At 37.2% G+C, this 16,188-nt stretch overlaps 1 protein-coding gene across 5 annotated transcripts in view; it reads left to right on the top strand.

Moving 5' to 3' along the window:
• Positions 1–8,467: 8,467 nt before the first annotated feature.
• csmd3b (CUB and Sushi multiple domains 3b) overlaps positions 8,468–16,188 on the top strand; it is a 561,056-nt gene continuing 553,335 nt past the window's right edge. For all 5 annotated transcript variants that reach the window (XM_088601884.1, XM_088601883.1, XM_088601882.1 and 2 more), the window contains exon 1: positions 8,468–8,711. In XM_088601884.1, coding sequence (XP_088458010.1) covers positions 8,534–8,711 — 178 coding nt within the window. In that variant the 5' untranslated portion in view covers positions 8,468–8,533. The remainder of the gene's footprint in view (positions 8,712–16,188) is intronic.

Here is a 16,188-nt window from a genome sequence, read left to right as displayed (position 1 = left end):
GAAGAAATATGAGTAAAATAGAGGCTGGTGCTACTGTAAGTTAGAAAAAACATTGCTGCAACTCTAGAATTTTAATCTGAGACCTCAGTACAGTATATGTTAAATCAATTACAAATACAATGGAAAATGGAAACAAATATAAAAGGCTCCCCTTATTTTGCTTCATACAACACAGTGGGTTTATCAGCTCTGATCTCTTTCGTATGTGCAATTAATGTAGCACTTACAGTGCCTTGCGAAAGTATTCGGCCCCCTTGAACTTTTCAACCTTTTGCCACATTTCAGGCTTCAAACATAAAGATATAAATTTTTTATTTTATGTGAAGAATCACCAACAAGTGGGACACAATTGTGAAGTGGAACGAAATCTATTGGATTTTTGAAACTTTTTTAACTAATAAAAAAATGAAAAGTGGGGCGTGCAAAATTATTCGGCCCCTTTACTTTCAGTGCAGCAAACTCACTCCAGAAGTTCAGCGAGGATCTCTGAATGATCCAATGTTGTCCTAAATGACTGATGGTGATAAATAGAATCCACCTGTGTGTAATCAAGTCTCTGTATAAATGCACCTGCTCTGTGATAGTCTCAAGGTTCTGTTGAAAGTGCAGAGAGCATCATGAAGACCAAGGAACACACCAGGCAGGTCCGTAATACTGTTGTGGAGAAGTTTAAAGCCGGATTTGGATACAAAAAGATTTCCCAAGCTTCAAACATCCCAAGGAGCACTGTGCAAGCGATCATCTTGAAATGGAAGGAGTATCAGACCACTGCAAATCTACCAAGACCTGGCCGTCCCTCTAAACTTTCAGCTCAGACAAGGAGAAGACTGATCAGAGATGCAGCCAAGAGGCCCATGATCACTCTGGATGAACTGCAGAGAACTACAGCTGAGGTGGGAGAGTCTGTCCATAGGACAACAATCAGTCTTACACTGCACAAATCTGGCCTTTATGGAAGAGTGGCAAGAAGAAAGCCATTTCTCAAAGATATCCATAAAAAGTCTCGTCTAAAGTTTGCCACAAGCCACCTGGGAGACACCCCAAACATGTGGAAGAAAGTGCTCTGGTCAGATGAAACCAAAATCGAACTTTTTGGCCACAATGCAAAACGATATGTTTGGCGTAAAAGCAACACAGCTCATCACCCTCAACACACCATCCCCACTGTCAAACATGGTGGTGGCAGCATCATGGTTTGGGCCTGCTTTTCTTCAGCAGGGACAGGGAAGATGGTTAAAATTGAGGGGAAGATGGATGCAGCCAAATACAGGACCATTCTGGATGAAAACCTGTTGGAGTCTGCAAAAGACCTGAAACTGGGACGGAGATTTATCTTCCAACAAGACAATGATCCCAAACATACAGCAAAATCTACAAAGGAATGGTTCACAAATAAACGTATCCAGGTGTTTGAATGGCCAAGTCAAAGTCCAGACCTGAATCCAATCGAGAATCTGTGGAAAGAGCTGAAAACTGCTGTTCACAAACGCTCTCCATCCAACCTCACTGAGCTCGAGCTGTTTTGCAAGGAAGAATGGGCAAGAATTTCAGTCTCTCGATGTGCAAAACTGATAGAGACATACCCCAAGCGACTTGCAGCTGTAATCGCAGCAAAAGGTGGCTCTACAAAGTATTAACGCAAGGGGGCCGAATAATTTTGCACGCCCCACTTTTCATTTTTTTATTAGTTAAAAAAGTTTCAAAAATCCAATAGATTTCGTTCCACTTCACAATTGTGTCCCACTTGTTGGTGATTCTTCACATAAAATAAAAAATTTATATCTTTATGTTTGAAGCCTGAAATGTGGCAAAAGGTTGAAAAGTTCAAGGGGGCCGAATACTTTCGCAAGGCACTGTATGCTGCTTTGGTTCCAGAAACACAAAGCTTTATTTTTTAGTGGAGTTAAATCAAACTCATCTCATTGATCTCATTTGTACCTCTAAAAGTAGTGTTTATGCTGTTTTGGTTTGTGAGACATAACCTTATCTTTGCTGACATAACTCAACCCATGAAATCCCACCCAAACAAACAGCATAAACAAGGATAGTTATTTCCCAAATAGGTGATTTTAATATTCTATAGTCACATGTACAGTATGTGTGTTTTATTGGTTATAAACAGTGTGTTTAGGAATTTGTTCATTAATGAGCGAATTGCCCGTTTGCTCAGTGCTCTTTGTTCTTTCTTGAAGAAGGCTCATAGCCAAAATGTTGTGTTTCTCTCTTTTTTTTCCTTTCAGCAATAAACCTTTACCTGTTCCTTTGCAGCCTGTGCATGCTGATGCAGCTTCCTGCTTGAACTCTTTTTATCTGTCTAGGCTGTTTGTAGCCCAGCAAGCTGTATGACTTAAACAAGTTATACAGCTTGCTGGGCTGTGTCACTGAGTCTTTGGCCTACCAAACTGTATCATCAACAACATATTTAAGACTTATACAAAAATTAATTAATTAAAATTATGTTTTAATTACATAATATTCCTCTCATCCAGTATATACAATATGCAAGGTGTGCATCTACAACAGGTGAAGTGGTATTCCTGATTACTTCTCTCTTGTGATGTCACTGTGTTAAAGACTGCTGGGTGTATCAAGTTCTTTGTATACTGTACCACTCTACCTCAACAGTTTTATATTGTCAATCCTAGAAATGTTTATTGAAGTAAAGTGTTCACTGAAAGCAAACAGGACCCAATATGTGGTCTTCCACTTCGCTTCCCCCTTGACTTCCTCAACAGGTCAGACACTTCAGTGGCAGGATTTCTAATGACAGCTAAGGGAAACTGTAGCTTTTGGGCTCGCCAGCACACCTTGCACTCCATGCAGGGATTCTGTGATTCTTCTGAAGGGAGAGAACCATTGAACACATTAATCACCCATTAATGAAAGTGTACAGACCCCATTCCAGGTCACAGCTGTGCGCATAGTGCAGTGCCTTCAATAAATGTAGGGTAGGCTTTTAAAATGAGAAATAATATGCCTTCCAAATGTTTTTTTACATTATGAAAGAAATAACCATCCTATACAGTAGGTACTATGAGCAACATCATCCATCAGCAGCTAGACTACTGCAATGAATGTGCCTGCTCTGTACTGAAGCAACTCAGAGATGTTTACAAAGACATTCCAGTCTCTGTCCATTCTTTTATACATCATTACATTATTCGAAATAGCCACACACTGTCCACCTCCAGGAGGCAACCAGAGCACCCAGAGGAAACCAATGTGAACGTGAGGAGAACATGCAAATGTGATTGATTATGGCATTATGGTTGAGACATGTAGGATTGTTTTGCTTGCATATCTACCTGGCTCACAGTGATGGCTATCTCTCTGGTCCCTTAAAGAATTTCTTATCCGCCAGATAATTTAATAACAGCAACATACAATGTATTTTGACTTTCTGAAGGCTTAGTGGAATAGGAATGTGTCCAATAACCTTAATACATGTACTGTTATACTCCTTGCAAAATCACTCACTTTTAAAAACTGCTTATCCAACTCAGGGTCGCAGTGATTGGGAGCCTATCCAGCATTGGGCCCTGGAAAACTTTGGACGCAAGGCAAGACACGACCCAGATGCCAATTTTACAGACGCCAATTAATCTAACTGTATCATTTGACTGTGGGAGGCAACTGGAGATCCCCCAGAGGAAACCAATGTGAACATGAGGAGAACGTGCAAACTCCATGTAGATAGGATTATATAAAGATCCAACAAGTCTACACTTAAAGCAAGGTTCTTTTTTCACAGCGAGGCCACAAATCATAAACAATTCACTGGTGTGAATATTTACATCTAGACAACAAGCAAAATGAATTTATATGTCCCTCAGTGTCTCAGAAAGACAATCTTAATGGTATAAAAAATGATAAAGTTGCAGCTTCTTTGGGTTCTAACAGAGAATTAAGACAACAGATTTTGCAAGTTGCTTTTATATCCAGTTGCTCCACTATTATGTAAACAGAATCGCATCTCTTGAAACCAAAATGTCTATTTACAATCATACTACAATAATCAGCTAAATTACACGAAGCACAACATGGGATGTTATTTTTATAATATTGAGAAATTAATAACCAAGTTATTTAGCAGAAGTAAGAATGGGAATTGTTTACTCACTTGTGTGAGGTAATTTTCTCACTTGGGATGCCAACTGGTTTTGGTATGTAATATCGTCATGAAGTTAGTTACTGAAAGGTAATTAAAATAAACTTATGTTTACAGTCATTTACAAATCATTTTTGTATTGTATTGCATTATTGAAGTACATTGTTTTTTCTTAGATTTTCTGCACATGTGCAGCTTCTAGGCTGTGTGAGGTTTCCCCATTACACACTCTCACACATGTCCCCCTATAAAAATATGAGAGTATAGTATGTTCCATTGAACTGGTTCATCCTGTACAAAATAGTGGAAATGGTTCAGGGCATTATTCCTGAGAGCTAAAAGTCAAAGCAGATCAGCCCTTTTCCTTAGTATACTGTGTTCTGGAAAAGAACACTGATACACATGACTATATAACAGGTGTGATCATTTATACATTAAAATCAACAGCAAACCTGGATAATGTGTCAAGTCATAGATCCCTGAGAATCTAAAAACAGTGGTTCTTGCATAAAATGACCTCCAAATGAACCTCAATTAAGCCTGCAGGAAGCTGTTGATGATATTTCTGGACCTTTATCCATGTATTAACATCTAGTGAAAAACAAAAAGAAAGGTGTGCTGATGCTGATATAATTGCTGGAGGTAATGCAAGTCGTCTGTATGGTATACTCTGATATATAATTTGATGTATACTGTAAGTGTATAAACTGTATATATTAATACTTGAGGGAACATACTTTGTATGAGAACGTGTGATCAGTACATCATAAAGTTACAAACATATTTTTTTAAGCCAATCAATATAAAGATGTTAAAAAATTGCTGTGACAGTGACATTTAGAATGAAAATTGTTACAGTTACCTGTATTGTGCATGTATTGGAAGAAGACTCAGTGACAGGACAAAAGTATCAGAAGAATATAGTGAAATACATTGCATGACCATTGTTGGTGCCATTGGGGATGATTAATTTTGCCCTGTACTGTTGGGGTGCTCATGGTATTTCTGAAGTAGGAAGACGTATACATTTGTCTGCAAGGTTATTTAATCTTCACACCATAGAATCCATCCACAGACAGGTTTGTTGACTTAATACTTATCCTTTTCTAGTTTCTTTATACTATGTTTGCACATGGTGAGCTAAGGGGATGTGCCAAACATCCTCATTCTTCAATTATATACAGTAGAATACAATACACTAATTTTACTTGAAGGTTCTTACATTAATCTGAAAAAGAACTGTTTTTAAACCTGTTCAATCTATTCAATTTGCAAGCAACAGAACACTTTTAATGACTTAGTCACTTTTCAGGTCAGTCTTAAGATGTTAGTATGACTGATTTATAAGCTTTTAAACACTACTGCTCCATAATTGTATGTTGAATGAAATGGAAATTCAGAAAAAAAAGTGAACGAAAAAAGTTTAATTTTAGATACACTAATCTCGAAGAGATTTTCCTTATTCGCATTCACGCTAGTATATACTGTATGCCTTATAGCAGAATTATTAAGGGAGAATGAAGCCTCTATAAAATGCATTTTCTTGTAAAAATGACCACGTACAGGTCAACGCTAGTAACTTTATGAAGTTTTCCGTGCCATGAAAGGCTATTTCCTTCTCCAATTCACAAAGTGCTGAAATTGCGCTTTTATTTCGCATTTTCCATAACCCTGCAATATAACTTGCAAACTTGCAGAAGGATTATTATCATCTCACTGAATCTCAATAAATTCGGTATACGGTATACTGTATGTGCGAGTACATCAATTTGTGCGGTCTTTACATAAATACAAAATGCCCATACAGTACATGCATATAGCACCTCGGACAGTTCCGAAAATCCTATAATCCGCGGAAATTCAAACAGGCTATTTTAAAACCGGAACCATTGATGCAGGGTTCCCCAGTTCCGATACTGGTGGGCCGGTACTGCTGCAGATTTTCCAGATCTCTTTAAAACACCAGCACCCAAATAAGCTGTTAGAGGCTCATAAATTCAAATAAACAAATCAGAGCTTGTACACTGAGTCTTGTTACAAACTGAGTCCTGCCAACACTCCTCGTAATGTTAATGAGGTTTTTTTTTTAGATTTTTTTTAAATTCTTCCATAATCTGTGGTTTCAGAGAAGTCTGAATATCGGTCGTTAATTTTCCAATCGATACATAAGGAGAAGTACTTGGGAATGAAAACGCATTTCAGAAATTGTGTCTGAAGCATAATTTATCTTAAACCTGTTCAGTGATCAGTACATTGCAAGCATTGTCATGGTTATCAACTGATAATGTCCAAGAAAAGCGGGCAATGAAAATTAAATTTGAAATTATGGTTTCAGAAGAAATCTGCTTGATCTTTTAAACGCTACTTTTAAATATTGCATAATGTTCAAGTGTTGTGTTTATATGTTAGATATTTATGTACTGGGCGGTACGTTTAGGTATATCTGAGCATTGAGAAATTTGATGGTTGAGTCTGGCCTCACCGATGAAGAAATCTATCACCCACCCCAATACCTGTTCGTGAGAGGTGTCTTTAGCGCCTCACTGCCTACGACCATGAACAGGTTATGAGGACGCTCATACAGTAGATAAACTCTTCGAGTCATTTTTCCAAAACGATTTATTATAATTATAAGGAGAAACGTGTAGCCAGAAGGAATCGGGAGACTATAAAATAGTACAAGAACAATAGCATTCTCCATTGTCTTTATTTGCTGTTGTTTTTTTTACAGATGTACGAAGGTATGAAGGAATCTGAACCTCAATGCACAAAATCACCTTTATATTGTCGCTGACAGTTGACAGCACCGCACAGCTTAACAAAATACAAACCGTGACAGTTGGTTTTAGAGATTTGTTTTAATGCAAAGGCAAATTCCACCGGTGATAATAAGTGAGTCGCAGCGAGTTCGCGGTAACTCAGCACACTCAGGGCATACACGCCTTCACTCAATGAAGCACAGGGGAGCAATTTAGCACGCCAATTAATCCAGACAGCATGTTTTTGGATTTAGAGAGAAAGCAGGAGCACCTGGAGAAAACTCTCGTCACGTGGACGTGGACATGGACACGAGGAGAAAATGCAAACTCCACACGCCCAAAATGGACTAAAACATTGGACCCTACACCTCTGAAACAGCAGAGCTAACTGACGATCCACTGTGCTTTCCGATGATGATTATGACGTTATACTGTACATTATCATATTTGTAATGATTGAGGCTTTGAAATATAGTTTTTAATGCCTGGAAACTCTGACATACTGTAGATTTTTATTAAAGACAAAATCTTAAAAAAACGAAATCTTTAACGGTTTTCTTTTTTATTTTGAAGTACTGTAGGATATTTGCCTGTGACGGGTAGGGACGCAAGGTGAATTATTACGTTACTGTCTTATAGTTTACTGCAGTTTATTAAATATCTGTATTCATCCGTCTGTTTTCTTAATACGTGCGGGTTGTTTAATATGCACCCTGCACAGACGACAGCTATAGTATGTACTGTACGTGTATCTATGTGTTGTTGGGGATGTCAGAGCGCATGCTATAACATTAAAGAATGGATCCAGCTACAGATGTCAGATCATGGGGCTGTAGCCTGTAGATGGCACAAGCGTTCTTCTGTAGTTTAGCATTAACCCCAGGAACATCGCATTAGCTTCCAACTTTAATAAGACTGGGTGTGGGTATCAAACCTTCATGGATATAATACACATCTCTGCATTGAAGAAATATGTTGATTTTATAAATAGCTCTGCGTTTAGCAAGTATATAATTTAATAGTCTACTAGCAGGTAAACGATGTACATACAGTACAGACTCCAAACCACATACACTTACTGTGCATTCTCATAACTTCATTTAACTCGACCCTTCCATTGTTTCATATATTACAAACTGAAGTTATTCGGTATTATATCATTTATTAATTCGACTCCTTGAACACTGCATAACCCAAGACTGGAAAACTTTAATGTCAGTTTTGGTATACATTTAATTCATTTACACGCGGGAACATCCGTCTTTATTATTACCGGATCACTTGCATAGGCACTATTGATCTCCAGAAAAAAGAGCACTTGAATTTGATAGAGAGCACCTCCCTCCAGCTGCCCGCACGCCTCCTTTGCTTGAGTTATTTGTTTTGGTTTTATATGCAAATGATTGATTGTGGGTAGTTAATTGAACATATTGGCATGATTACCAGTTAAGAGAGTGGTGTTCTGTTTGATAGAAGAGAAGGGGGAAAAGTAGCTGGAGAAGAGCTAAGACTTAGTGCCCCTGTTGGCGAGATGGTTGAGTCCTCGTCAAGGTTGCTGTGGTATCCCAGATACACCATTCACTTCGAGCTGTGACCGCGTACCAACCACAGTAGCAGCCACACTGCGCCTGGCCAAGGAATAGAAATTAACTAGCTTGATGTGAATATGAAAGCAATTAATAAAAAGGAGTTTTACGCCAGGTCAACGGAATTGGTCAAAATTTTCAAGAGAGGATGTATTAAATGTGGACGAATGGACTTATTTCAAGCTAGAAAAATGGGGATTAAAACTGGAGTTATATTTTGGAATCTCGTCTTTCTAATGATGATCACATGTGTGCAAGGTAAGTCTACTCTGTTGGATTTCTACATGTTTACAGAATAGTGTGTTATATGTTTTGTTTGGGAATATTCGGTTGTGCTGCAAAAATGCGTGAAAATAGGCTGGAGTTAAGAAAACGCATTTACTTGCCAGGCTTGGCGTTCAATGCAGGCATTGAGCTTGGGCTCAATAAATATTCTTGCAGTATGCTCAAGCGGATACGTGAGTTGCTTTGTATGCCTATTAACTAGTGAATTGTTCGTGAATATCCCCTATTGCGTTTAGGTGAAATCCTTCTAAATATGACCAATTCTGTATTGCAAATAATGTGTTTATTGTCACCTGGACAATTACATTACGAACACCTTTTCAACTCTCGTTTATTTTGTAGGATCCTCACATCTGACATGTATAAGTTAAAACATCAAAGTCGCCCCAATAATCGACGAAAAAAAGCTATTTTGGTACAATTATTTAGCGTATGCGCTACGCTATATGCCGATTGTTTCAGTTTTCAACTGAAACCTGTTTCCAATCGTAAGGTAGCACACTTCAATCTGTTTATGCTCTTCAATATCCCATGGGAACTCGTGCCCAGATTATCTGATTTTATAGTGAAAATAATGAAGAAAAACACAAAATAGTAAAGTCGATAACGTCACATATTTTTTCTGTTCTTGATATATTACGCAGCCTTTAGACGAGGCTATATATTCTAATTGGATAATTGAATACTGTACATGGTCATTAACTTGAAACAACGAAAATGAAAAATCTTAACATCAGACTGCAAACGTTCTCAAAAAATCAGACGTGGATCCCTGTTCGGTGCAGAAAGAGGTTCTTAACTCGGGTTCATACAGTTTTAACTGTTGCGCGTATTAATAGCTCCAACTATTGAAATAATGAGATAACTGAAATAATTTGGAAACTGAAACTCGTCTTATTCTGATTTTATTTCACTCATTAAGATATTGCTACAGCATCAAGTAAAAGCCAAAATGCAAGAGACATCAGAATCTGGACCAGTTCTGCAGACTGTAATCGCTGTATTTTCCTGGAAAGGTTCATTTGAATGATATATCGGTTTAAGCCTGGATACTACGTAACTGATTCACATTGCTTACGACTAAATTAAGGTTTCACATTGGCTGTATTTTTGCTTTTACTAGTTGAAAATCTTTATTGTAGCATTTGCAACTGGGTATGTTACATAAAAGCAGCATATTTGCATTCCTTGGTGATGACAATTGGGGTTTGATTAGGTTGGGGGTTTACCTCATGATATACTATCTGGACAATATATTTCTTGGTGCTTACCACCTGCCTAGCATTTTAGTTTACATCCATATGTCATTAAACATTGCTAGTCTTGCGTTTGCGACCTGCACTTTTTTTAATGGGAATTTCAGACGCACGAATATCTCGTGAAATGCGCTTTCTGTATCTTTAAATGTATAATCTCTATCATGGCATTCAGTTTTCAGCTTGTAATATTAAAGTACAGGAAGGAGTTGGAATTTCTTATTGCACAATCCTTATATATTCATATAATTAAGTGTTTCATTCGTTTTTTAAAATTAAAAATAGGGATTTCTAAATATTAAATGTTTATTGATTAAAGTGTTGTACACTGCGGTCACCGTTAGTGCCTGGTTGATATCTAACGCGTGGTGGCAGTGTAAGAGATTATCGAAAATAATTAATAGGCTGTACCACATACATTAAACTGCCATAACAGAGGGAAGGTACAGTATCCTTCCTTATGAGCTCTGGTATTATCGTTTCCCTCAGTTGCGGTGTTCTTGAAAGAATTCTGAAGTGGCGTAATACGTTTTCAGCGCTATCTGCTGCTGTATAGAAAAGCATTTAATTGGTATATTTACTTAGGTGGAGGGGACTGTTTTGTTTGTTTAGAAAAGATCAGTAGACAAAGCAGGTTTGAGAGAGAACCACCTTCCCTCTATTGCTGAATCAAGAATTGGTGCTGTTGCTGTGGAAAAGGATACCCAAGTACCTCTGATGTTGATCGCACTGTAAGCGAGAGAACGTATTGCCCTACCACCGCACACAACTTCACTAAAACGCGTATAGTTTGATACAGAAAAATGGCTTAATGGCTCAGTGATGGTTATTTAACAAGATTTTGTACAGTACATATAGAAATTAAGAGCGTCTGGTAACCAAAGTAGTGTGCTACTTAAATCAGCAACGGAGTGAAATGACACACCTTCTAGCCATTCGTCGATGGAAGCTCCTGTACGTGCATTGCATAAAAGACAAACTGATTTCCCTTCTCGTTGCGTGCTGACCGCTCTAAACTGGCAGTTACTTTCAGTAGCCTCTCATATTATGAGCGTTTGTTCTGTGACTGTGCAGTCACCCAAATACGGGGTCCCACTTGAATCGGCCTGTAATATTACCTTATATTGCTTCATTCAAGTTTAATTTCCACATATCCAGTTCGTGCGCAGCTAAGGGCCATAAAACAGATGAAAATAATTTTATGAAATGAATTGGTTGGTACTGTACCATACTGGACGATAATAGGCAGGCACCTGAATTCTGACTTGCACTAAGCTGCAGCGAAAAAAAAAGTATACTCAGTGAATGAGTGTTTCTAATCTCATGCAATAGAGTAGGCAGTGACAAGCTAACACAAGGCGTCGTCTTTATATTGTACTGTATGTACAGCATCATGCTGTGAAATATAATTTTTCGTTATTAATTATGAAATGTTTGTCTGTGCTATGGGTAGAATGTGACTGATAAAATCAGGTTGTTTTGTGCCAAATGTGATTTTTGCGTTAACAGATACATTTTGTGTGAAATTATATTGATTTCAAACTGGGCGACACCTTGCTCTTAAAAGCTTTATACTTTGGTCAAGATATATTAATTTGAAAACAGTCAAGATTTATCAGAGAAATACTATAGATTTTTTTTAAAGGAAAGATAGTTCCCTAATGTGAATATTAGTGATACGACACTTTATGAATTAAGTTTATTTCAAATCTTGCTTTATTAGTGCATATCTGCAAATCATACTTTCAAGATGCTCATATTCAGACCCTTTTTCAATTAGAAGATTGAAATCTGGCTTCTAAAGCACCCACAGAAGAAGTTTAATACCCAAGTAGCTTCCACATGTGCACTGTTTTGAATCTATGACAGGTGGCACCATTTTCTTGCAATTTACAGTATGTGATTCCAATTGAACAGTACAAATTGGATAGTGTCATGAGGTGGAGATGGGAGATTGAATTGTTCTAAATAGGAGAAATATAGCCTTTTGCTTTGTCATTCTTCAAAGATGGGAAAACATTGCAGTAGGGCAATTTAACCAAATAAGTTAAAAAAAAAACTGTCTTCAGCTTCTTTAAGTGATAACCCAAAGCCCAGTCGTGAAACATATTTGAAATTTACAAAGCATCACTTTGTTAGTAACTGATAGCAAAATGCATATTCAACCAATATAAAATCCATGCAACAGTGGCAAGTTCTCTACTAGACTGTAAATAAAGAAATTTGATTTCATTCCCAGTAATGCTATGACACTAACCCTATGTCAAGTAAGTATTATGTGCTCAAGAGTTTTTCAAGTTTTGATTTCATATTTCTTTCAGTTTTTAATTTTATATTTGTTTTATATTACAATTATTAATTCCTGATTCTTTTTTTTATGAGTCTTGTTTTTTCAGTGCACTGTGTAAATGAAGTTTTCCACATGTGCTGAGATTTACCAAAGATAAGCAGACACCCCCTGAGATTCAATTAGAGTATTCCAGTAACATAATGAGCACATGGATGATAGCTATTAGAAGTGGTGAATGCCGAAGGAGGCGCCAGTCTTTAGAAAGCCATGACTCCAGAAGGATGTTCGCCAGAATTCATGGACTTTGAGTTGGTCATGTGGTTGGTTGGTTGGTTTGGAATTTTTGGAACAAAGTACAGTAGGACAACAATTATTTTCTGTGTTTGGCTCGTAACAGGGTGAGCTCATCATATATTGGCAGTTTATCTCCCAAAAGTCTAAAGATTAAGCAAATTGTTCTGCAAAGATGTAGACAAGTCTTGAAAATCACTTTAAAATCATGGAAGCAAATATGCACAGGATAGTACTTGTGTATGAGGTGTTACCTCTTCACTCTGAGGCATATTAGAGCAGCTCCAAGGGGACAAATGCATCCCCTGGTTCATGAAATGTGCAATTTAATTTTAATTTGGCTCTTCTGTCTTTTGGCTGTTGTCATTTCTTTCTGGTGTTTTCACATTTCTCCAATAGAAGTTACACTTAGGCATGCTATTCCCACCACTTATTAACTAGCCATGGCAAAACATGATCTGTCTGTAGTCATAATTAACAGTCATGAAAAGAACAGTATTTGCAATATGTCTAGATTCCTCAGGAGAGGCATAAACCTTAGTATTTCAAAGGGCATGAAACAAAAGATTATTTTAAAGGAAGATAATTCCCTATCTTGCAGAGAAAAGTAGAAGGAGCAAGGATGATTCTGGCCTTACGTGGTCAGGCTAGATCTACTGGAAAGAAACCTTCATGAGAAGGTGTGAGCTACTGTACTGTACCTTCAGGTGATACTAGCAAACCCTTCTCACCTTTAACTAAAGTTGCTTCATACTGTATGTAAGAACTAAAGTATTAGACTTATCTGTAGCTAGAACCACTCTTTATTTTATTCTTGATTATCTCCTGGATTATCCTTTAAGCATTTATTGAAAGAAAGGTAGAGTTTATTTTGACAGTACCCTACCCTGCAGTTGTCTAACCAGCCAGAAAATTTGCTGCTGTGTGCTAGGCAATGATCTCTTTCTGGCTCTATCCAGACAAATACAGGCAGCATTATCACATTCAGACACCAATTTAACATTGCTAATTGGCCAAGGCAAAGTCATCGGGGAAAATGGTCTGCAATCAGAGCAGTGATCTCTGAATTATAGGACTCATCTTGCAATCCAGGCAATGACTGAGTGAACCCAGTCTGGTTCCAGAAATAACATGACCCGTGATAGTGCTCAAGTTTGTTTATCTAGCATAACATCATTTGCAAAGAAAGAAAAAAACTGAGAAACTATAATCTTATTGTAATGAGTCTCCACCAGAAAGAAGGTCTTTATCATTAGCAACCTATAGCCTGAGGGAAGAAGTTGGATTGATTTTACTCAGTCTGAACTGGAACAAAGTAACCCTTCTTAGGTCTTTAGCTGATAATTTACAGGGACCTAATATAGACTGGACTATGGTGAGCTATAAGAACCAGGACTAAGGATAATTTTCATATAAAAACTGAGGAACATGAGTGGTAAGGAATGTATAATGGCTCAGAGATGCAATCAAAAGCTCCATTGGTTTCATAGTGAAAAGCAATATTAATGCACTCATTAGGATTATTTGAGAGCTGTTAGCTGCAATCTTAAATTGGATAAAAGCATAGCCTGTCTTATTGACTTCATGGAGTCAAAACATTTTTTTATCACCAAAACTAATTAAATGATCAGGGGCTACTATTAAAGTTGAATTATTTGACCTACAAATGCATGTGATTTAAGTATAGTATAGGTGACCTGCGTATAGTAAGAGCATCATTCTTCTGGCAATCTAATAATTCAATTAATATTAAAATCTAGTTTGTTAATTTTATTTCTAAAAGAGAGCATTGACATTGCATCCATTCTCTCAGCGTGATTGCTCATTTCAAGCATGCATTCCATTTGTTTAAATATAGTGTAGCTCATCATCAAGTTCTTTTGCATAAACACTTTAATGTTATTAGTTACCTTGCTGTAAGTTTTAACTTAAAGTATCATTAAAAGTTTTTTTAAAAGGTATCATTTTGCCTTGCATTCAAGGTTAAAATTGTATTTTATTATATGGAATATATATGAAATATTATTAGCCCCAGCACAAAGAAAAGTGTGAAGAGCATCCTTGTGGTCTTTGACATTGTATATGGACCATGGTTATTCCTTCATTGAGAGCCTGAAACAGCTGCCAGAGCAGTAGCACAACTTGTCCCACTTGATGCTTGATTAGGTTAAGATCCAGTGATACAGCAAGTCAATGTTGATTCCAGTTTGAATCAGAACATCTTGAGTGACCTTTGACATGTGCTGACAAGTATTGTCATGCAAATTAGTAAGGTATTATACAGAGATAGTGTAACTACTGAAACACAGTTTTAGTAAATATGGTCTTTTCTGGGTCATTAGAAGCAGTAATCGAGACATGGTGAAAAGGGCCTGTGATCAACCATTTGGTTGCTCTTTGGAAGTCTCATTGTAATGGATGGATTCACTGTAAATGTCATAATTGAGCAGTATCCAATCTTGGTCCAGGAGAGCCTGGATTTCAAAATATCTTTGAAACACGAGCACCTAAAGATCTGGGATAAGATATTAAATGTATACAAATAGACCATTAATGGACTGCTTTGTGTTATGAAGAGTTGAGCTAGATTGGAAACCTGGAGACACACTGGCCCTCCAAGACCAATATTGCTCATTCCTGCTCTAGTTCCTTTACTTTGCCGTATTACTGCAAGCAACAGTCCTGGTGTGTTTCACTGAGCTATGTTATCATTGCAGTATGATTAAAGCCAGCGGCATTGGCATGTCACCTATATTAAAACTCACAAGTCCACATGGGTTTCCATGTGTACAGCATGCAAATAAAAAGCACTGATTCTGCCAAAATTACTGCAGTCAACTTGCAATTTACACAGGGTATAGGGATTTTGTGAACCATGTAAAGCATGTAAAACCCTCTACTAGCCTTTTACAGTAATTCAAGATACTAAATATAAGTATAAAAATGGTAAATAAGACACAAATTGGGGGGAAAAATAAATTCACAGACGGGTCAGAATGTTAACTGATATTGCTTCATTACTTTTCCCCAGCATTTTCAATTCTCTCTGCTCATACAGTAGTGCTTTTTAGCCTCTGGTGGACATTGCTGACATCAGCAATTTTTCACAATATTTTATGTTTTTAATGCATTCTAGGTTTATGATGTGCTTGAAATGTATTTAACGATATATAAATGCAGGAACACAAGGTGACAGTTACTAATACAGGTCATCACGGAAGGCTTCCAGCTTCTTGGAGCATTTAATAATATCCTGTTTTCGTATATAGAGACTATCTTGGAAATATGTTCATTCACCATTAATATTTTCAGTTTTATAAAGAAATGTAATAACTAGCCCCATTTCATAACCTGGAGGTCATTTTTGCTTTCATTTTTATGTGCATTTTAATGATCAGTATTGTAATACACAGTTCATAAGTGACTTTCTGTTTTCACAGTAATATGAAGTTTATTGCTTTTTCTCATCCATATTGGTTTAAGTAGTCTTATTAGTTTAGCAATGAAAGCAATTGTGTGTGTCAGAGTGTGTAACATATGAGTGAGGTTAATGTTTTGCTGAGCCTTGTGTATCTTCATCAGTGACATCGACAGGAGGACATACAGTAGCTTC

The sequence above is a fragment of the Lepisosteus platostomus genome, chromosome 12, assembly GCF_059453375.1.
Source record: "Lepisosteus platostomus isolate fLepPlt1 chromosome 12, fLepPlt1.hap1, whole genome shotgun sequence".
Lineage (NCBI taxonomy): Eukaryota > Metazoa > Chordata > Actinopteri > Semionotiformes > Lepisosteidae > Lepisosteus > Lepisosteus platostomus.
The sequence above is the reverse complement of the archived record's forward strand: the minus strand, read 5'-3'. Positions and strand labels throughout refer to the sequence as shown.